Raw genomic sequence first — 23,404 nt, forward strand, 5'->3', positions numbered from 1 at the left:
GGACACCCTGTTGATCAGTACGTGGAAAGCTGGTACAATAGTTATAATCAAATACCCGTAGGTATAAATGAACGTATTTCTGCCGGCCCCAAATGTCTGTATGCCCGTAGAAATAAGCTTAAGTCTAAAACCACATCATATTCTGTCAAAATGAGCATATACAATGCCGTTGTATGCTCTACTGTCCTCTATGGCTCAGAAAATTGGACACTAACTAAAAGGAAGATACAAAAGCTTCTAACTCTCGAAATAAAACCATGATAAGAATATAGGGACCGGTAAGATGGTTCAAATGGCTCTAACCGCTATGAGAGTTAACATCTGAGGACATCAGTCCCCTAGACTTAGAACTACTTAAACCTAACTAACCTAAGGACATCACACACATCCATGCCCGAGGCAGGATTCGAACCTGCGACCGTAGCAGCAGCGCGATTCCGGACTGAAGCACCTAGAACCGCTCGGCCACAGCGGCCGGCGGAGCGGTAACAGACGGAGATATTTCGAAAGCATTAAAGAACAATGAAATTTAAGACATGGTGAACCAGCCCAACGGCTTACAATATTTAAAGAGCAGACGACTTCAACGGGCAGTCATATAATCCACATGCCAGAGACTTACCTGACTAAACAAGTTTTCATTGCCTACATTACAACAAAAATACCAATGGGTAGGCCAAGAGTCAGGTGGGATGGTGGCATAAAGCAAGATGCGGTAACTTTGAATGCAGTCAATTTGGAAGTTGTTTAACTTAGGAGACCAGGTAGTTATAATTAAAGTGTAGCTACTCACAGAGCTCCAGAGTGGGCTGTAACTATTGTGTGGCAGCGAAACATCTAATGCGTTCATGCAGAACCGATTTACACGGAAACAATTAGTTCCAGTTTTGGCCACCAGGTGAAAATATGGCGCTATGAATGCAAGATATGTAATCGATGAGGTACGGGACTCGAGCGGAAAAGGCAAAACATGTGAGAAAGGTTAAATATTCATTTTATTATTAATTTCCACTTATACTGTCTGTTAAATATGAGCGCCGGTGACGTCAGCAAGATGGTGTACAGCGCCAGATTTTCACCTGGTGAACAAAACTGGAAATAACTTTTTTTCTAGAGTAAATCGGTTTTGCCTTGACGTATTCACATAGCTACTAAGTTTCGCTGCCATACATGGACACATGGACATGCCCAAAGTCGATTAATTATAAACACCTGGTACACGTTGAGGTGACAAAAGCCGTGGGATACCTCCTAATATCATGTCGGACCTCCTTTTACCCAGCGCACTGCAGAAGCTCGATGTGGCATTGACTCGAGATGTCACTGGATGTCCCACGCAGAAATACTGAACCATGCTGCCTCTATAGACGTCCATAACTGCGAAAGCTTTGCCGGTGCAGGAGTTTGTGCACGAACTGACTTCTCCATTACGTCACATAAACGTTCGACGGGATTCATATTGGGCGATTTGGTTGGCCAAATCATCCCCTCGAACTGTCCAGAATGTTCTTCAAACAAAAAATTGAGATAAATGTGCCGTGGTTACAAGGTGCATTGTCATCCATAATATTAAGTTCATGAATTGCTGCATGTAGTCTCTAAGCCGAACATAACCATCTCCAGTGAATGATTGGTTCAGCAGAACTAGAGGAACTAGTTCGTTCTACGTAAACACAGCCCACACCATTACGGAGCCATCACCAGCTTGTACAGTGCCTTGTTAACAACTTGCATTCACGGCTTTGTGGGGTCTGCGTCACACATAAAACCTACCATCAGCTCTTACCAACTGAAATTGGGGCTCATCTGACCAGGCCCCAGTTTTCCAACCATCTACGGTACAACTGATATGGTTACGAGCCCAGGAGAGGCACTGCAGGCTATGTCGTGCTGTTAATACGAGGTGCAACAATAAAGTAATGAGACTGATTTTCTTTGCAAGATGTGACAACAGTGCAGGCTTGCATAGGCACAATATCTTTGACCTTGGTCTATAAGCTGCGTCTAGTCCAAGCGGCACATCGATGCAACTGCTCAGTCGTGAGTTGTGCTGTAATAAGTTAGCAGGTGTTTTTGTCTCTCGTCACGGAAATGGAACCGCATAATATTGCGCAACGGTATGCCATTTCTTTTTGTGTTAAATTGGGTGGAAATGCGACAACTTACAGTAAGCTTCAGAACGCTTTTGGAGAGGAGGTTATGTCAAGAGCTCAAGTTTTTCGTTGGCATAAAATGTTTAGTGAAGGCAGAACGAATGTTGAAGATGAAGACTGCAGTGGACGACCATCAGCCTCACGGATGGATGTCAACTTGGCCAGGGTGCGTGAACTCGTACGATCTGATCGAAGATTATCCTTGAAAATGATTGCAGAAGACATGATGAACATCAATCGAGAAACGGTTCGTCTAACAATAACTGAAGATCTTGGTATGAGAAAGATACCACGATAATGCCCCATCCCATACTGCTCTGTCAGTACAGCAATTTTTAATCTCAAAACAAATTTCAGTACCATCACAGCCACCTTATTCGCCTGATATCGCTCCATGCGGGTTTTTTCTATTTCCAAAGAGTCAGAACGGTGGTCAAATGACACCATTTTCAATCAACATAAGATGTCCAAAAAGCTGACACGAGGGTCTTGGAGAATATTACAGCAGACGAGTTCCAGAAAAGTTACCATCAATGGCAGAAGCGCTGTAAAAAGTGTGTGCAATCAGAAGGGAACTACTCTGAAGGAGACAACACTAAACTTGACTAAAGCGGTAAGCAACTTTTTTTTTCACATCATTCTCATTACTTTATTGTCTAACCTCATAAAGGCACTCGCGTCGGTCGTCTGCTGCCATAACCTATTAATGCCAAATTTTGTCGCACTGTCCTCATGGATATGTTCGTAGTAAGTCCCACATTGATTTCCGCCATAATTTCACGCTGTGTTGCTTGTCTGTTAGCACTGACAGCTCTACTCAAACGCCGCGCGGGATTAGCCGAGCGGTCTCAGGCGCTGCAGTCATGGACTGTGCGGCTGGTCCCGGCGGAGGTTCGAGTCCTCCCTTGGGCATGGGTGTGTGTGTCTGTTTGCCCTTAGGATAATTTAGGTTAAGTAGTGTGTAAGCTTAGGGACTGATGACCATAGCAGTTAAGTTTCATAAGATTTCACATACATTTGAACATTTTCTACTCGAACGCCGCTGCTCTCGATCGTTAAGTGAAGGCCGACGGCCACTGCACCGTCAGTGGTGAGAGGTAACGCCTCACATTTGGCATTTTTGGCGCGCTCTTGACACCGTGTATCTCGGAATATTGAATACCCTGACGATTTCCGAAACTGAATGTCCTATGTGTCTACCTCCAACCAGCAATCCACAAATGAATGGCTCTGAGCACTATGGGACTTAACTTCTGAGGTCATCAGTCCCCTAGAACTTAGAACTACTTAAACCTAACTAACCTAAGGACATCACACACATCCATGCCCGAGGCAGGATTCGAACCTGCGGCCGTAGCGGCCGCGCGGTTCCCGACTGTAGCGCCTAAAACTGCTCGGCTACCAAGGCCGGCCAGCAATCCACGTCCAATATCTGTTAATTCCCGTCGTGCGGCCATAATCACGTCTGAAACTTTTTCTCATGAATTACTTGAGTACAAATCACAGCTCCGCCAATGCATTGCCGCTTTATACCTTGTGTACGCGATACTACCGTTATCTGTATATGTACGAGGTGCATTCAAGTTCTAAGGCCTCCGATTTTTTTTTCTAATTAACTACTCACCCGAAATCGATGAAACTGGCGTTACTTCTCGACGTAATCGCCCTGCAGACGTACACATTTTTCACAACGCTGACGCCATGATTCCATGGCAGCGGCGAAGGCTTCTTTAGGAGTCTGTTTTGACCACTGGAAAATCGCTGAGGCAATAGCAGCATGGCTGGTGAATGTGCGGCCACGGAGAGTGTCTTTCATTATTGGAGAAAGCCAAAAGTCACTAGGAGCCAGGTCAGGTGAGTAGGGAGCATGAGGAATCACTTCAAAGTTGTTATCACGAAGAAACTGTTGCGTAACGTTAGCTCGATGTGCGGGTGCGTCGTCTTGGTGAAACAGCACACGCGCAGCCCTTCCCGGACGTTTTTGTTGCAGTGCAGGAAGGAATTTGTTCTTCAAAACATTTTCGTAGGATGCACCTGTTACCGTAGTGCCCTTTGGAACGCAATGGGTAAGGATTACGCCCTCGCTGTCCCAGAACATGGACACCATCATTTTTTGAGCACTGGCGGTTACCCGAAATTTTTTTGGTGGCGGTGAATCTGTGTGCTTCCATTGAGCTGACTGGCGCTTTGTTTCTAGATTGAAAAATGGCATCCACGTCTAATCCATTGTCACAACCGAAGAAAAGAAAGTCCCATTCATGCTGTCGTTGCGCGTCAACATTGCTTGGCAACATGCCACACGGGCAGATGTGTGGTCGTCCGTCAGCGTTCGTGGCACCCACCTGGATGACACTTTTCGCATTTTCAGGTCGTCATGCAGGATTATGTGCACAGAACCCACAGAAATGCCAACTCTGGAGGCGATCTGTTCAACAGTCATTCGGCGATCCCCCAAAACAATTCTCTCCACTTTCTCGATCATGTCGTCAGACCGGCTTGTGCGAGCCCGAGGTTGTTTCGGTTTGTTGTCACACGATGTTCTGCCTTCATTAAACTGTCGCACCCACGAATGCACTTTCGACACATCCATAACTCCATCACCACATGTCTCCTTCAACTGTCGATGAATTTCAATTGGTTTCACACCACGCAAATTCAGAAAACGAATGATTGCACGCTGTTCAAGTAAGGAAACGTCGCCATTTTAAGTATTTAAAACAGTTCTCATTCTCGCCGCTGGCGGTAGAATTGCATCTGCCGTACGGTGCTGCCATCTCTGGGACGTATTGACAATGAACGCGGCCTCATTTTAAAACAATGCACATGTTTCTATCTTTTTCCAGTCCGGAGAAAAAAAATCGGAGGCCTTAGAACTTGAATGCACCTCGTAGAGATCGCTATTCGCTATCCCATGACCTTCGTCACCTCAGTGTAAATTCTTTGGCCATTTTGTGTGTGTGTGTGTGTGTGTGTGTGTGTGTGTGTGTGTGTGTGTGTGTGTGTGTCGGTGGTGACCATGATCCCCATGATGCCTCCTCCCTTGTAGCCGCGCCCGGACGTAGCAACGGGCAGAGGGAAGAGAGAGCTCAAGACTTTGGTACGTGTTGCGGTCGCAGGTGGACCTGCTGGACGTGAGCCCGGCGGCGCTGTGCTCGCCGCTGGAGTCGCTGTCGGCTGACGACCAGCAGCAGGTGGACGTGGCGCGCGCCGGCGCCAAGGCGCTGTGGTCGCTGTCGCAGTCTGTCAAGAACAAGGAGGCTATGCGCAGGACGGGCTGCGTGCGTCTGCTCGCCAAGCTGCTCAAGTCCTGCCACCAGGACGTCGTCGTGCCCATCATGGGCACCATCCAGCAGTGCGCCTCGGAGGTGAGTTTGGGACAAGGCCCCTAAACGATTAAACCAGATCGGATTTCAGCTGTTTCCTATCAACAGGTTCGTCATCCAAAGTCTGTCAAATTTAACCTCACTTTTGATGCACCTGCCACGAAGTGTATTCCAAGAAAAATAGTAATCGACGCGCCACGAAGGAACTATATGAACGGGACGGAAATCGGTAGACGTGATGTACATGTACAGACAAACAAATGATAACAATTTCAGAACAATTGGATGATTTATTCAAGAGAAAGAGCTTCATAAGTGTGAAACCCAGCTCGCGCTATTCGTCCACGAGACTCAGAGGGCCATAGACACGGGTTCCCAGGTAGATGCCGTGTTTCTTGACTTCCGCAAGGCGTTCGATACAGTTCCCCACAGTCGTTTAATGAACAAAGTAAGAGCATATGGACTATCAGACCAATTGTGTGATTGGATTGAAGAGTTCCTAGATAACAGAAAGCAGCATGTCATTCTCAATGGAGAGAAGTCTTCCGAAGTAAGAGTCATTTCAGGTGTGCCGCAGGGGAATGTCGTAGCACCGTTGCTATTCACAATATATAAAAATGACCTTGTGGATAACATCGGAAGTTCACTGAGGCTTTTTGCGGATGATGCTGTAGTATATCGAGAGGTTGTAACAATGGAAAATTGTACTGAAATGCAGGAGGATCTGCAACGAATTGGCGCATGGTGCAGGGAATGGCAGTTGAATCTCAATGTAGACAAGTGTAATGTGCTGCGAATACACAGAAAGAAAGATCCTTTATCATTTAGCTACAATATAGCATATCAGCAACTGGAAGCAGTTAATTCCGAGAATTATCAGGGAGTAGGTATTAGGAGTGACTTAAATAGAATGATCATATAAAGTTGATCGTCGGTAAAGCGGATGTCAGACTGAGATTCATTGGAAGAATCCTAAGGAAATGCAATCCGAAAACAAAGGAAGTAGGTTACAGTACAATTGTTCGCCCACTGCTTGAATACTGCTCACCAGAGTGGGATTCGTACCAGATATGGTTGATAGAAGAGATAGAGAAGATCCAACGGAGAGCAGCGCGCTTCGTTACAGGATCATTTAGTAATCGCGAAAGCGTTACGGAGATGATAGATAAACTCCAGTGAAAGACTCTGCAGGAGAGACGCTCAGTAGTTCGGTACGGGATTTTTGTTGAAGTTTCGAGAACATACCATCACTGAGGAGTCAAGCAGTATATTGCTCCCTCCTGCGTATATGCGTATATCTCGCGAAGAGACCATGGTGATAAAATCAGAGAGATTAGAGCCCACACAGAGGCATACCGACAATCTTTCTTTCCACGAACAATACGAGACTGGAATAGAAGGGAGAACCGATAGAGTTACTCAAAGTACCCTCAGCCACAGACCGTCAGGTGGCTTGCGGAGTATGGATGTAGACGTAGATGTAGAACGTACTGGTCCACCTCTGGCCCCTATACGAGCAGTAGTTATTCGACTTGGCGTTGATTTACAGAGTTGTGGATGTCCTCTTGATGAATATTATGCCAAATTCTGTCCATTTCGCTCGCTAGATGGTCAAAATCCCAAGCTCGTTGGAGGGACCTGCCCAAAATGCTCCAACATTTCACAATTGTGAAGAGGTCCGGCGATGTTGCTGGCCTAGGTAGGGTTTGGCTAGCACGGGGATAAGCAGTAGAAACTCTCTACGTTTGTGAGCTGGCATTATGGTTCTGAAAAGTAAGCCCAGGATGGCTTGCCATGAAGGGCAACAAAAAGCGGCGTAGAATATCGTCGACGTCCCACTGAGCTTTAAGGGTGCCGCGCATGGCAACCAAAGCGGTCCTGCTACGAAAAGAAATGGCACACCAGATCATCACTACCGGTTGTCAGGTTGTATGGCGGGCTACAGCCAGGTTGGTGTCCTACTGCCGTCCGGGGCGACTCAATACAAGTCTTCGTTGGTCACCGGGGCTCGGTTCGAAGCGGGACTCGTCACAGAAGACAGTTATACTCCAGTCAACGACATTACAAGCCGAAGGCGTATCTAGAGTAGCCCCGGACAGTCATAGATACTAAACTTATTGTCGCCTGCCATACAGCCTGACAACCAGGAGTGGTGGTCTGAGGTGCCAGTTCATTTCATTGGTTGTCATCCTCAGCATCCTCACAGCACAACGTCACGTCGGTGATATTCTACCCCTTGTTTTGTTGGCCTTCATGCCAGGCCATCCTGCGCTAACATTTCAGCAAGATAATGCCCGCCCGAGTACGACGAGAGTTTCTACCGTTTGTCTTCGTACTTGCCAAACCCCACCTTGGTCAGCTGGGTCTCCAACTCTTTCCCAAAAAGAGAATATTTGGAGCATTATGGGCAGGGTCTTCGAACCAGCTCCGGATTTTTACGATTTAATGCGCCATTTGGCAGAATTTCACATAATATCCCTCAGGGGGGCATCCAACACCGCTATCAATCAACACCAAGCAAAATACCTGCTTGCATAACAGTCAGAGATGGACCAATGTGTTACTGATTTACTCGATTTGTGAAGCTCTTTCTCTTGAATAAATCATCCAAATTTTATGAAACTGTTATGATTTGATTTTCTGTATATGTACATCACATCTACCGGTTTCCGTCCTATTTGGATAATATTTCGTTATGCGTCGTACTTTTTTTGTGTTTGAGTGCAGTTTGACACCAATGGGCGTGGCTACCAATGCAACTTGCATTGACTTTAGCATTGTGTATGAAGAAGAAAAAGAAAAGAAGTCGCTGGTCTTGGGAATGGCTGAAACTTAGATATAAATACACTCGTAAGAAATCTAATGAAATTTCATTAAAATACCGCAACGTGGGAACACGTCCGTCGTGCGTGGAAGAACCAGACAGCTTCGATTTTTTTATTTCATTGCACTCCCACTTGTATGTTGTGGATAGAATATTGATTTTCTTCTCAACGTCTTACTGCGTAATATTTGGGTGGGAAAGATGCAACGCCTCTACCATTCTGGTAACTGTCAGTGTTATTTTCTTTTTATCCATATCCTCCGCGCATCGTGCGTGATCTTTAACTTTCCCGATGAATCGACTGTTTGTACAGTTCTCGTGTGTCCTCCCTCTATGAAGTTGGATAAGCTTCGCGACAGGAAAGACAATATAAAGGAGGCGGGATGTTGCGAAGACGCTCATACTACAGGCATCGCCTCAAGATGACGGCAAGGTGCGCTGTCGAAATATCGTGGTGTGAAGACGACTACACCCGGCTGGACACCCGAGAACAGTACAAACATCTTTTGATCGTAGTTTCCGCAATAGTGGAAACTCGTGATACAGTGAGAAAAATTCTTTCTCGCTAAACAAGCGCAGTGGAGCAGCAACACAAACATCCATCTTGTCAAATCAGCTGTCAATCAAAATTTCTCTTACACGCCTCAAGCACAGTATATGTTTGACAAACACGCCAAACAAAGAGGCACAGAGCCAAATAATTTGGCAAACTGGTAAAGTTTGACGAATTATATGATCGTTTACATGGACCTTTGGGCACAGCTTCGTACGACCTGGCTACTTGTCTGGCATTAAGGTAATTTTGTTTACGAGACACTGTGAGCAGTTGTGATTAAAATTCAGGGAACAAAGTTAGGTAACACAGTATCAACTTCCAGTTCTAGTACAATTTAAACGATTCAAGCAGCGCATGCCATGAAAGTTCTGAGGAGGCAGGGTGTAATCCACCGACATCATCATCATAGTTCAGTCAATTTGCACGAAATATTTATAAATTATATACACAAACCTTCTTTGTAAATCAGACTATTTGTGAGTGAAAACAGTATCAAAATCTCCTGAGGTTAGCCATCACATTGTCTCCTACTGCCTTGCCTTTTCACAAACATCTACGTCGTCGAAGTTTCAGTATAAGTAGTGGCAAAGTTAATAACAGTAGATGACCAGAAATCTTTCTTGATGCCTCCTCCCTTCCTCCCCCCCGCCCCCTTTTTCTGTACGCCATATGTCTGCATCTAAAGTGGATCTCATGTTCAGGTGTGAGAACGTTTGCTTATGTACCTGAGGCGGGACGTGGGTACTAGCCTCGTATTCATCTAGTCTTCCTCAACCCAATGTCCCACCTTCCTGGACGTTGACCTCATCCCCTCTGATGGCTTCATCCACACCTCTGTCCACATTAAACCAACACATCATCAACAGTACCAGCATTTTGACAGCTGTCATCGCTTCCACACCAAAACTCTCTCATATAGTGTACCCACCTCTGGATGAGGTATCTGTAGTGATGAGAACTCACTTTCCCAGTATGCTGTAGACCTCACGAAGGCTTTCACAGACAGGCAGTACTGCCCAAACATATTCCACAAACAGATTTCCCGTGTCATGTCCTCATGCACCCCCAATCCTCCCAACACTCCCAAGAATCAGTTACAAAAGAGCGCTCTCCTAGTCACCCAATATCGCCCTGTACTGGAACAACTGAACCACATCCTTAACCAAGCCTTTAATTCTCCTTCATCATTCCCTGAGATGAGAGACATCCTATCCTAGATCTTTCCCTCCCTTCCTAAAGTGGTATTCTGTCACCCACCCAACATACACAACATACGAATCCATCCCTATGACACTACCACTCCTTTATACAGGATCATATCCCTGTGGAAGACCAAGGTGCAAGGCCTGCCCTATCAACCCACCAAGCACTTCCTATTCCTGTCCTGTTGCCAGCTTACTCCATCAGAGCCTGGGCCGCCTGTGAAAACAGCAATGTCATATACCAACTCAGCTCCACAGCATTTTATATCAGTGTGACTACCAACCAGCTGTCCACGAGGATGAATGGCTACCACCAAACTGTTGCCACGAACAGAGTTGACCATCCAGTGACACAACATGCGGCTGTGCACAAAACACTCAATTCCAATGACTGCTTCACAACCTGGGCTGATTGAATCGTTCCTGAACTGCACAGGTGGGAGTTACTCTTACAATGCATCCTCTGCCCCTGTAATCATCCTGACCTCAGTCCCAGGTAACTCAGTCGCTGCACACTCTACCCAAAACTTTCCCCTTCCTCTATCCTGATTCCCTCTTCCAATTCACATCTCCAATGTCATCTTCAATGTGTGCCACTCCACACTTGCTACTAGAGTCATGCACCACACGCCTAGCCTGTATACCTGCCACCCCTCCCTCCCGCATTCCTAGCCAGCAAACCGGCTGACTGCCTCTCTCCGAGCTGCTAGCCACACACCCCAATCCCTCTCCCTACCTCCCTCTCTCTCTACCCACCCCACCCTACCACGCCATAACCAGTCCACCTGCAGAAATGCAGCAGTGGCACTGGCAGTCCACCAGTAGCATGCAGGGGCATGGGCGTGTGTGTGTGTGTGTGTGTGTGTGTGTGTGTGTGTGTGTGTGGAGAGAGAGGGGAGGGGAGGGGAGAGATTGGGTCTCCTTTAAACCAAAAGCATTTACATTCTACTAGAATTTTTCTAAAACATAGCAATTTTTTCACTGAAACTGGTCTCCTAAAAAAGTAAAGCAATAGAGGATTAACAACGGCTACACTAAAGTTCGCAAGGAAGAGCGAAGTTGCCAGCTGAGTATCGTCAATACTGAACTGGTGGATAAAATCAATTAAAAGATTCAAGAAAGCTGCCATTTCGCAATTTTGGAGCTCTCATTACAATTTCCTCAAATTTCATAAACTTTTTTGGTTTGTATTGAGACGCAAAATCTAAGGGGTTCTACACAATTGGTAAGCTTATGTTCTTCTTCTGGCCAATCAAATTATTTTCAAGATCGTCCTTTTCTGTTGCATACAGCCCCAATACTCACAGCAGAAAGACCATACACAACTGCCACGGAAGCTATTCTTAGAAGGCATTCCCTCATTTTGCATACTGCATGTTGTCCATTTTGACACCCTGTATCCTCTCAATGTATCCATTCACCACGTCTGCCTATTTATTTGAAAACATCCACTTTCTCTCCAAACTGACAATACGTACTCGGGTTTGCAGCGTGTCCCATACCTGTAATCTCGTAGAATCGGGTGTACTACCGGTGGTCCGCGTCTTCCCAACACGATATTTCGACGTCGTAACTCGGCGTCTTCATCAGGTGCTCCCTAAGACTGGTTGACGAGCTGACCTTGTCTCGTATTTATGCTTGGGCGGTGTGTGGCGCTCCCTATGCCGTCCGCGCCCACTGTGGCCATTTCTGGCGGTGGTGTCAGTCTCTAGGCGCTCCATCTTCAGTCCGCGCCCGTTGCGGCTCTGTTCTGAGTTAGCGGACATCCCAAGGCGTACCGTATTGGGTCTGCGCCCGATATGTGCGATTCTACACTACTCGCCATTAAAATTGCTACACCAAGAAGAAATGCAGATGATAAACGGGTATTCATTGGACAAATATATTATACTAGAACTGACATCTGATTACATTTTCACGCAATTTGGGTGCATAGATCCTGATAAATCAGTACCCAGAACAACCACCTCTGGCCGTAATAACGGCCTTGATACGCCTGGGCATTGAGTCAAACAGAGCTTGGATGGCGTGTACAGGTACAGCTACCTATGCAGCTTCAACACGATACCACAGTTCATCAAGAGTAGTGAGTGGCGTATTGTGACGAGCCAGTTGCTCGACCACCATTGACCAGACGTTTTCAATTGATGAGAGATCTGGAGCATGTGCTGGCGAGGGCCGCAGTCAAACATTTTCTGTATACAGAAAGGCCCGTACAGGACCTGCAACACGCGGTCGTGCATTATCCTGCTGAAATGTAGGGTTTCGCAGGGATCGAATGAAGGGTAGAGCCACGGGTCGTAACACATCTGAAATGCAACGTCCACTGTTCAAAGTGGCGTCAATGCGAACAAGAGGTGACCGAGACGTGTAACCAATGGTTCCTCATACCATCAAGCCGGGTGATACACCAGTATGGTGATGACGAATACCCGCTTCCAATGTGCGTTCACCGCGATGTCGCCAAACACGGATGCGACCATCATGATGCTGTAAACAGAACCTGGATTCATCCGAAAAAATGACATTTTGCCATTCGTGCACCCACGTTCGTCGTTGAGTACACCATCGAAGGCGCTCCTGTCTCCGATGCAGCGTCAAGGGTAACCGCAGCCATGGTCTCCGAGCTGATAGTCCATGCTGCTGCAAACGTCGCCGAACTGTTCGTGCAAACGTCCCCATCTGTTGACTCAGGGATCGAGACGTGGCTGCACGATCCGTTACAGCCATGCGGATAAGATGCCTGTCATCTCGACTGCTAGTGATACGAGGCCGTTGGGATCCAGCACTGCGTTCCGTATTACCCTCCTGAACCCACCGATTCCATATTCTGCTAACAGTCATTGGAACTCGACCAATGCGAGCAGCAATGTCGCGATACGATAAACCACAATCGCGATAGGCTACAATCCGACCTTTATCAAAGTCGGAAACGTGATGGTACGAATTTCTCCTTCTTACACGAGGCATCACAACAACGTTTCACCAGGCAACGCTGGTCAACTGCTGTTTGTGTATGAGAAATCGGTTGGAAATTTTCCTCATGTTGGCACGTTGTAGATGTCGCCACGGTTAAATTTCGCGTCTGTGGCACGTCATCTTCGTGGTGTAGCAATTTTAATGGCTAGTAGTGTAGCACTATCATTGCTCTGTTGAAGTTCCTTATGCTGTACGCGACCGCGGCGAGTTTCTCTCGCGGCCGAGCCATTCTCCTGGCTTTCTAAACCCGGTGTGCGCCTGTGATGTGCGCTTCCTGCGGCATCCGGCTGCTGTTGGAGCTGCATATTATGACAGGTATCCTCCAAGACATCCCACATTCACATGGTTTATGGTAGGCACCAGGTTTCTTTAACCCCAAATCATCCTTGTACTTCCAAGGAGCGTCCTTATCGTGTTAGGTGGGCAGAACACACTCTTGATATTATGTTTCTTCAAGATTCTGCTGATCTTGGCAGATATAGTCCCAGCATACGGTAGAAAGGCTACTTTCCTGGTCTCTTCTTCCTGCTCCTCTCCTGTTACTTCAAGTCATCTGGTGGGATGGAGCACTTTGCGGATGTCCCTGATGGAGTATCTGTTGTCTGTGAACACTCTTTGTAGATGTTCTAATTCCACTGTCAGGCTGTCTTGGTCAGAGAGTGTTTTGGCTCGGTGTACGATTGTTCTCAGCACTCCATGTTTCTGTGCTGGGTGATGGCAGCTGTCAGCCTGTAGATGTAAGTCTGTGTGTTGGAATTTAAGAAATACTGCACCATTTTCATAAGAGGACCACAGAGAAAATCATACAGACAGTTGGTTTAGTGCAATGACCTCAGAATGAATGGTGATGAAATGGACACAGGACAACAGTGTGACAAAAGGTTTACACAACAAGGTCATAGTATTACATCTCTGATGAACAGACAGATGCCACGAGCTGAAATCTGGATGGAGGTTACACACAGTGCATCACAGCTCATACTGATATTTATGGAGACAAGCTGCATATGGAATGAAAATTTAATCACCAGTTATGTGATGAAAGTGTCTACAAAGTTTGTTAAATATCAGATTGATCTTCACGATATAACATTTTACATATCCATCGATATAAGAAAGATACAATGCCAGGAAAGCTAGTGAAATGTAAAAAGATCAGCAGAGGATCAATGTTTAGTGCAGCAATTAGCAGTTAATTCTTGTTGTCATTAAGTTCAACAAATTAACTTATTAAATTTATCCTAGCATCTTCATAATTTGTCTGAAGTTTTTATGAAACTCTTACACAAGTAATAAAATAATTTGAAATATTGTGCCAGAATTAACATATTTTAGGCACCTTCAGAGGCCATTATTCAGTTATTCACTATGTAAATTAAAACTTTAAAAAGATTTATCATTCTATATTAGAGCACATTATTGCATAAATTTTTCAGTAATGAGATCTCTCATTCTTTCCAGAAAAACTATCAACTAGCAATCCAAACAGAAGGTATGATAATCGACTTAGTACGACACCTCTCTGATGAAAGTATGGAACTGAAGAAACACTGTGCTTCAGCTATATTCAAGGTGAGACATATTTGAGTCTTATTAAATACACTCCTGGAAATTGAAATAAGAACACCGTCAATTCATTGTCCCAGGAAGGGGAAACTTTATTGACACATTCCTGGGGTCAGATACATCACGTGATCACACTGACAGAACCACAGGCACATAGACACAGGCAACAGAGCATGCACAATGTCGGCACTAGTACAGTGTATATCCACCTTTCGCAGCAATGCAGGCTGCTATTCTCCCATGGAGACGATCGTAGAGATGCTGGATGTAGTCCTGTGGAACGGCTTGCCATGCCATTTCCACCTGGCGCCTCAGTTGGACCAGCGTTCGTGCTGGACGTGCAGACCGCGTGAGACGACGCTTCATCCAGTCCCAAACATGCTCAATGGGGGACAGATCCGGAGATCTTGCTGGCCAGGGTAGTTGACTTACACCTTCTAGAGCACGTTGGGTGGCACGGGATACATGCGGACGTGCATTGTCCTGTTGGAACAGCAAGTTCCCTTGCCAGTCTAGGAATGGTAGAATGATGGGTTCGATGACGGTTTGGATGTACCGTGCACTATTCAGTGTCCCCTCGACGATCACCAGTGGTGTACGGCCAGTGTAGGAGATCGCTCCCCACACCATGATGCCGGGTGTTGGCCCTGTGTGCCTCGGTCGTATGCAGTCCTGATTGTGGCGCTCACCTGCACGGCGCCAAACACGCATACGACCATCATTGGCACCAAGGCAGAAGCGACTCTCATCGCTGAAGACGACACGTCTCCATTCGTCCCTCCATTCACGCCTGTTGCGACACCACAGGAGGCGGGCTGCACGATGTTGGGGCGTGAGCGGAAGACGGCCTAACGGTGTGCGGGACCGTAGCCCAGCTGCATGGAGACGGTTGCGAATGGTCCTCGCCGATACCCCAGGAGCAACAGTGTCCCTAATTTGCTGGGAAGTGGCGGTGCGGTCCCCTACGGCACTGCGTAGGATCCTACGGTCTTGGCGTGCATCCCTGTGTCGCTGCGGTCCGGTCCCAGGTTGACGGGCACGTGCGCCTTCCGCCGACCACTGGCGACAACATCGATGTACTGTGGAGACCTCACGCCCCACGTGTTGAGCAATTCGGCGGTACGTCCACCCGGCCTCCCGCATGCCCACTATACGCCCTCGCTCAAAGTCCGTCAACTGCACATACGGTTCACGTCCACGCAGTCGCGGCATGCTACCAGTCTTAAAGACTGCGATGGAGCTCCGTATGTCATGGCAAACTGGCTGACACTGACGGCGGCGGTGCACAAACGCTGCGCAGCTAGCACCATTCAACGGCCAACACCGCGGTTCCTGGTGTGTCCGCTGTGCCGTGCATGTGATCATTGCTTGTACAGCCCTCTCGCAGTGTCTGGAGCAAGTATGGTGGGTCTGACACACCGGTGTCAATGTGTTCTTTTTTCCATTTCCAGGAGTGTATATGTAAATGAAAGTAACTGAACAGCTCTTAATACCAGTAATGTATTGGTTTCATGAACAGTGCGCGGAAGATGAGATTACAAGAGACCTAGTACGCCAGAATGGTGGTTTGGACCCACTGGTGAAACTTGCTCGGGACAACAATGTCCACCAAGATAAACCACTGCTGGCTGCTGTGACTGGGGCCATCTGGAAGTGTTCCATGAGCCCTGACAACGTCCGCCGGTTTGATGAACTGAGAACTGTAGAGGTCTTGGTTAGTTTATTACAGGATGAAAGTGAGGAGGTACAGTTCAAGTAGAGTTTACTTTTTGCTCTTTAACATCACGCACTATACAGAATGAAATGTAAACAAGAAGGAGGTTATTCACAAAGTCCAAGAACATTTTCTGATTAGTCCCAAAGCCAAACAGATACTTTTTCTCAATATCATCCACTCTTTGTCCTACTCCACTTGCTTGTGCAGCAAACACGAAATGGCTACCTATGTGTCCCCCTCACCCCAATGCCCACCACACCATGTCCTATATTCTCTTAGCTTACTCTCATATCCTACACTAGACACGTGATGGAAGTAATAGAACTGTAGTATAGTTTCCTTGAATACCAGTTACCCAGACTTGCACAACAGAGATTAACAGGAATGACTGAAGCCTTTCTTCCAAAGAATTCTGTCGCAGTTCTCAGTGTATGCATATTTAACTTTTGAATGGCTTACACTTTCCTCTTGGAATGCTAACAATTATCCTCTGAACTCTTTCCCTGCCTTCCATCAGTCTGATTTGAAAAGGGCCTCAAACACAGGAGCAGAACTCTGAATAATGTAGGGTCTTGTACGTGGTTTCCTTAACAGATGCACTCTACTTTCACAACAAATCTGGGGCTTTCATTCTCATTCTCCACTATATGTTTCCACATGTCATTGATTTCTTTCTCTTGTACATCTACATTCTTTCATACTTATGCACCTTTAAAGAGAGCTCTTCATGATTTTCAGTAGACAAACATTTCCAGTAAGCTAAAGTTGTGTGTGCTAAACGAGAGCTGAAAAATGTGGATGAATTCTTTATACGTGCAGTGCACTACCAATTGCATTCACCTTGTATGTCTTGTCAACCAGCTTGTAGTTTGAACTCGTCACTTGTTTCTACCAGTAACGTTCAAACTCAACAGAGGCTTTGATACCATACTGTTGGGCTAATACCCCTTGGAGAAAGATTGTAGTAGCAAGCACAGTCAAATCCAGAATTTTGCTTGGGGGGGGGGGGGGGGGCACAGCTGAGCCCATGGAAATTTTATATTACCATGCTGCATCCAAAATCTTTAGTGTAAATGAAGGTGTTTTCTTAATCTACTCTAATACCAACTACAATAGCTAAAAAAAGAATTTGAGGCTGTTAAATGTGAAAGCCATGTTTCAAAGAATCTTTTCTTTTAGAAGATTAAGAAGAAACAGGTGTCATTCTGAGAGAGAGCTGCAGCTCCATAGACAACCCCCTTTCAGATGTGCTTCTGAAGTTAAACTTAAACACAGACTCAAGATTGTACTGATATCTAGATTTGAAGCCTAGCAGGACACAAACATTTGCTTCTCGTATGCATTTATCATAATTTTTTTTTTTCTTTCAGTTATCAGTCTTTTGACTGGTTTGATGCGGTCTGCCATGACTTCCACCCTTGCACTAAATTCATCATCTCTGAGTACCACTTGAACCCAATGGCCTCATTTATTAGTTAGATATATTCCTATCTTGTTTTCCCCAACAGTACTTTTTACTCTCTACAGCTGCCTCTAGTCCCATGGGAGTTATTTCCTGAAGTTCCATTAGCCTGTCCCTTCTTTCTGTCAATGAACTCCTTATGTTCATTTCACCACTGATTGCGTGGAGAACCTCCTCATTTATTATCTTATCTGACCTAATTTTCAATGTCCTTCTATAGCATGACATCCCCAATGCTATACTTCCCTTCTTTCCTATAGTACATCATTCTTTTCCATACAATGCAGTGCTCCAAAATTTCTTCCACAGACCAAGCCTGATATTTGATACTAGTAAAATTCTTTTGTACAGGTAGGCACTCTTTGCGTGCAATAGTCTCCTTTTTAAATCTTCTTTACTTCATTTGCCATGTGTTATTTCGGTCCCAGTGTAGCAAATTTCTTCTTTTCATCTACTTCTTTGCCGCCAATTTTGATGTGGAGTCTTCTGCTGATCTCATTTTTGCTACTCCCCATCACTTTCACCTTTCTTTGCTTTATGTTCAGTCCATGAAACCATCCATTCCATTCAACAGTCCTTTATTCTTCTTTGCTTTGTCTAAGAGTAGTAATGTCATCAGTGATTCACTGCTTAAATTAATAGTTGTGTCACTGGTGATTCCAAGTACTCAATGATTCATTGACTGAACCCTTTGCAATAGATATATCCTAGTATTTGCTTTAAGTGATTTAGGGAGACCATAGGAAATCTAAATCCATGTGGCTGGGTGAGGATTTGCACTGAAGTCCTTCCAAACACAATTACAGTGTCTTGCCACTGTTCCACCTTGATTGGTAGTTGCCCCTCCAGCCATACTCTTATTTATCTAAAGAAGTTCAAGCAAGTACAGAAATGGTTCACTTAAAAGTCTCATGGCTAACTTCTGCCTCTGTTATTGTCCAGCTGATCTGTACTACTTCAACTCTGGTGGAATGCTAAACTCTGGCTTTCTTTTTTGTGTTTGGTATTCCTACATGCCAGGCATGTAAATGCTATATGGGAAGTGGTTTATTGTTGCTTTACTTTGACCTAAAGATAGGATATCAACTGTGTACCTGTCTTGTTCAGACAATAGTGATGAGCACTGACACAGTGAAAGGTGATGTATGGAACACAGGAAAGAAGAGGATTATTTATTTTGTGTTTGTTGCCATTGCACATTCTGATACAGTAAGTACACAAGAGACAGCCCTGCATAACAGTTACATGTTCCATACTTCGTATTTGCAATAAACATTATGATGTGGAACACGTCAACTGAACAAACATAGAACACACATTTGAAAATTTGGCATGTTCAGATTTGCTGATAAGCAATCTGTTACGTCAAAACTGTGGATTCAAAAAACCTTTAATAGTCAAGATCGCAAATGCAGCTTTATTGATTAATAATTTCAGTTTATATACAAGCCATTTTCAGATCAAAGTTAGATACAGTGATCAGTGTACAATTGCCAAATAGCAGGACACATCATCATAATTTATATGACCAGGATCATATATTATGCAGCCCAATGGAACAGTGATGTAAATTATCCCAGAGTAAAAGGCCATCATATATAATGCATACTGACTGACTCAGACAGTTTTCACGCATGAACACTGAGATCATGCTTGCCACTTTGTTATTCTAAAGTAATGTCATAAGCACTGATTGTTATGGACTCAGAATGAGAGCATGCATCTCATTCTACAGAGTACACATATGAGAACTGTCTGAATCTGCCTGTGTGCATCACATCTCATCATCATCATCATCATCCCCACGCTGGGTGTGTTTGGAACGACCCTTGTCATCTAGACCTGTTTTCCCACAAACTTTCTTTGTTCACTCTGACCCAGTCCTTGCCTCTTTTTCCAATACACCCCATCATATCTTTCCATCATCTAGAATGCCAATCTCCCAGAAGACCAACCTCTCATGAAAGTTTTGGGAAGTGGACAACACCACACAGTACAAGATGGACTATAGGAGTGAAGTAGAGTGAAGACCCTGAGTGCCCCAGGTCCAATCTAGTAGTTGTGAAGACCCTGTAGGAACCATGAAATATGGCAGCTAATGGAGCTCTGGTGAAGCTGTGATAGGCCTAGGTAGCAAACGGTGGATTAACAACCAGTGTGCAACAAGGGAACTAGCCTCAGAAAGGATGGTGCATTACATGCTATGACTTTTTATTCTGGGATAATTTACATAATTATTCCATTGGATAGCATAACAAACAATCTTCCTCACACAAATTATGACAATGTGTCCCATCATTCGGCAGTTGTACACTTATTGAAGTATTTTGTTATGATCTGAAGATGGGTGGTAGATAAGCCAAAAGCAGTAATCAATAAAATCACATTTGTGGTTTTGTCTATTAAGGATTTTTTGAAACCACAGCTTGAAGTGTAATTATCTCTATTCAAGAATTCCTCTATGATATAAAATAGTTGTTACACAGAAAAATCTTTAGTCATCAATCTGAAAAGATTTCTGCTACCTATCAATAATTTTATTTCCATAGGCACATTGGAGAACTGCATAAATTACTCCTTTCCATGCCATATGTTGATTCATCAAAGGGCAATGCAAATTATTTGTTCTTCTAGTGTTATAGCTGTCAATATGTCTGCTAGTCTCAAACTCAGATGGATTGTTGATAATAAATTTCATAAGAGAATAACTACACTGTGAGGCTGTGGTTAAAATTCCTTGCTGCTCAAAGAGATGCCTGAAAGATGAATGTTTATGAATTCCTACTGAATTCTGATTATTTTCTTTTTTGCAATGAATACTTTTTCCTAATTGAGGAGATGTATCATAATATTATCCTGTAAGACATCAGTGAATGAAAATAAGCAAATTATATTGACTTACTGAGTTTTATACACATGAAGTTGGCAATTATCCTTATGCCAAAAGCAGCCAAACTTATATGTTTTAGAAGGTTTACTACAGGCTTTTCCAGTTTAAGTTTCATCAATGTGCACATCTAAGAACTTTCCACACTGTTAATGTTTTTTTGTTGGTATACTAGGTTAACAGAAGGTGGGATATTTATGGCAATACAAACCTGGATGAAGATTAAAACCAGCCCATTTGTGCCAAACCAGTCATTAACTCACAGGGACATCATTTACTATTTTCTATGTGGATACTCCTTTGCTTTGCTTCCAACAATGCCCCTGTAATCTGAAAACAGAACTAATTCCACCTCCACTTTCAAATAAAATGGTAGATCATTAACATAATGCAAGAACTGTAACAAAGCAATGATCAAACCCCATAGAGCTCCCACTGTAATTTTACTCCCATACAGATGATCTGGCATCCTTCCTTGTATTACTCAAACAGGTGGGATAACTTTTTGCATCCTCTTTTTTTTAAAATAACAATTCAGAAATGTGCTAAACTGTATAGTCCATAAATGTGTAACTTCTCTAATAGCATATTATGATTCACAAAACCGCAATAATCCCAACTGGTGATATTTTATCATTTAATTACCTTATTATGTGCTCAGTAGATGTAAAAAAGACTGTCTCAGCAAGTGGCCTTTTTGAAATCCGAATTGCAGTTGGCTAAGTGTCTTTCTACTACACAGGTTGGTGACAACCCTGGAATAAATTAGCTTCTCAAAAATTTTAGAAGATGATTAAGGAGTGAGACTGGCTGGAAGTTAATGACATCTGCAATGTCACCCTTCTTTTTATATAATTTGTAGCAAGCCTAGATGACAGTTCACAAGTTTTATTTCGGGAGGAGGTTGAGCAGTTACTACAACACATATAAAGAATATTAGTCCACTTTAGTAAAACTCTTCATGCAAAATACTCAACTTGGATGAAATCCATGTCCATATGAATGACACTATATGTTTAGTAAAGTCATAGAACACAATAATAACTGTTTATTACTTTGGTTAGTACTGAATGACAGTCAAATTCACATTCATTTAACTGTGAACTGTGGTACACAGTTCTGACTAATGATGTACTAGCTTGTTTCTGGATCTGAGTTGCGATGCTGCTGCTATCAAACTGGGCTATCAAAAAGTGGGGCAAGAGGGCGAGTGATGCTGCACTCTGATGTAAGTAGGCCTCCAGTAGTGGCAGTGTATCATACCTCTTGAGGGTGTCTTTATCAATGTCTCTCATCTGTGCCTGCATCTGGCAGGGACTATACTTGGCTTGTGGTTCCATTGTGAGGTACCAACTTCACAAGGGGACCTCACTCTTTGGATGAAACCACACTCTTTGTACAGAGTATCCCAGAAGGAATGGTCAATATTTATGGATATGACAGGAATGATCATTCAAAACATAAAATCTAGTAAACATGGGCTCTAAAATGCATTCCTTAGGAGCTATGAGTACTTCTTCATCTTCAATCCTGTGAAATAAGTCAACGGCCATGCTGACGCAGATACACCGGATCCTGTCACATCACTAAAGTTAAGTACCATCTACGTATGCTGTATGCTGCTGACAATTTTTCCTTTGCCTTTATGGCAGAGGGGACATGAGGGGTGGTGGCATGAAGTCCCTGGCCACCAGTATTTGCAACAATGTCCTGCATTCAGTTCCAAGCCTTCTGCAGTGTTTCATAAAGTGAGAGTATGTGACACTGTTGATGGTGATCCATCCATCAGATGAGGACATTAAGCTTGGTGGCCCTCTTGGTACTCCTCTTCAAGAGGAGTATGCTATGAGTCAGCACCAAGTTTCACCCTCAGCCTTCTCTCATTATATCCAACGTAAGCACAACACTATACTATACACATATCATTACAGTCAACCACACTTAACAGATACACTTTCACACATAAACTCATACTTTACAAAGAAAAGGTGCTGTGGGCATGGAGGATAGGGAAAAAGCTTCGGGATTAGATGGTTGACCACGCCCTTTATGATGTTTCAGTCATTTGTGCCGTATGACTTTAATTAATTTCCTCTTCTTTACTGTGAAACAAATCTGTTCTGCTGCAGACTCTTTGCTTTCCACATTATGATAGGTGGTAATATGGAACAAAAAGAGAAAAGTATTTGTTGTTAAACATGAGCTCTGAAGTGCGTATAGTAAGAGAAATGAGCACTTGTTCATCTTCACTATTGTGAAACACATTTCTTCTGATGAACAAGTGATCATAGCTCTTATGGTATGCATTCTAGGGCCCAGGTTTACTAGACAATTTTTTTCTTGTTTTGGTTCACAGTACCTCCTCTAAAAACTCGGAAAGCAAAGAGCTTGCAGCAGAAGAGATTTGTTTCCCGGTATTGAAGATGAAGTAGTGCTCATAGCTCCTAAGGTATATATTTTAGAATTCATGTTTAGCATACTTTTTTTGCCTTCTGGGAGATGTCTCACAATAACATATTTTAATCGGTCTGGGAAAACACCTGCAATGAATGGTGCATCACATAACTGACTAAGCACATTATATGCTGTAGAGCTACAACTTATATTATTATTCACTCAATGTGGACATTTACTTCTTAGAGTCATGATGATCTTTCTTATTTCACTTGAGGATGTGAGATTAAATTCTATTTCACTAAATCTCCTTTGTATTGCTTCTTTTCATACTGTTTTGC

The 23,404-nt window shown here is 44.2% G+C and overlaps 1 protein-coding gene across 1 annotated transcript in view; it reads left to right on the forward strand.

Moving 5' to 3' along the window:
• LOC126088426 (armadillo repeat-containing protein gudu) overlaps nucleotides 1–23,404 on the forward strand; it is a 227,376-nt gene that overhangs the window by 109,678 nt on the left and 94,294 nt on the right. Inside the window, exons 5-7 of the mRNA XM_049906570.1 lie at nucleotides 5,270–5,518; nucleotides 14,499–14,609; nucleotides 16,123–16,347. Coding sequence (XP_049762527.1) covers nucleotides 5,270–5,518; nucleotides 14,499–14,609; nucleotides 16,123–16,347 — 585 coding nt within the window. The remainder of the gene's footprint in view (nucleotides 1–5,269; nucleotides 5,519–14,498; nucleotides 14,610–16,122; nucleotides 16,348–23,404) is intronic.

The sequence above is a fragment of the Schistocerca cancellata genome, chromosome 6 (genome assembly GCF_023864275.1).
Source record: "Schistocerca cancellata isolate TAMUIC-IGC-003103 chromosome 6, iqSchCanc2.1, whole genome shotgun sequence".
NCBI lineage: Eukaryota > Metazoa > Arthropoda > Insecta > Orthoptera > Acrididae > Schistocerca > Schistocerca cancellata.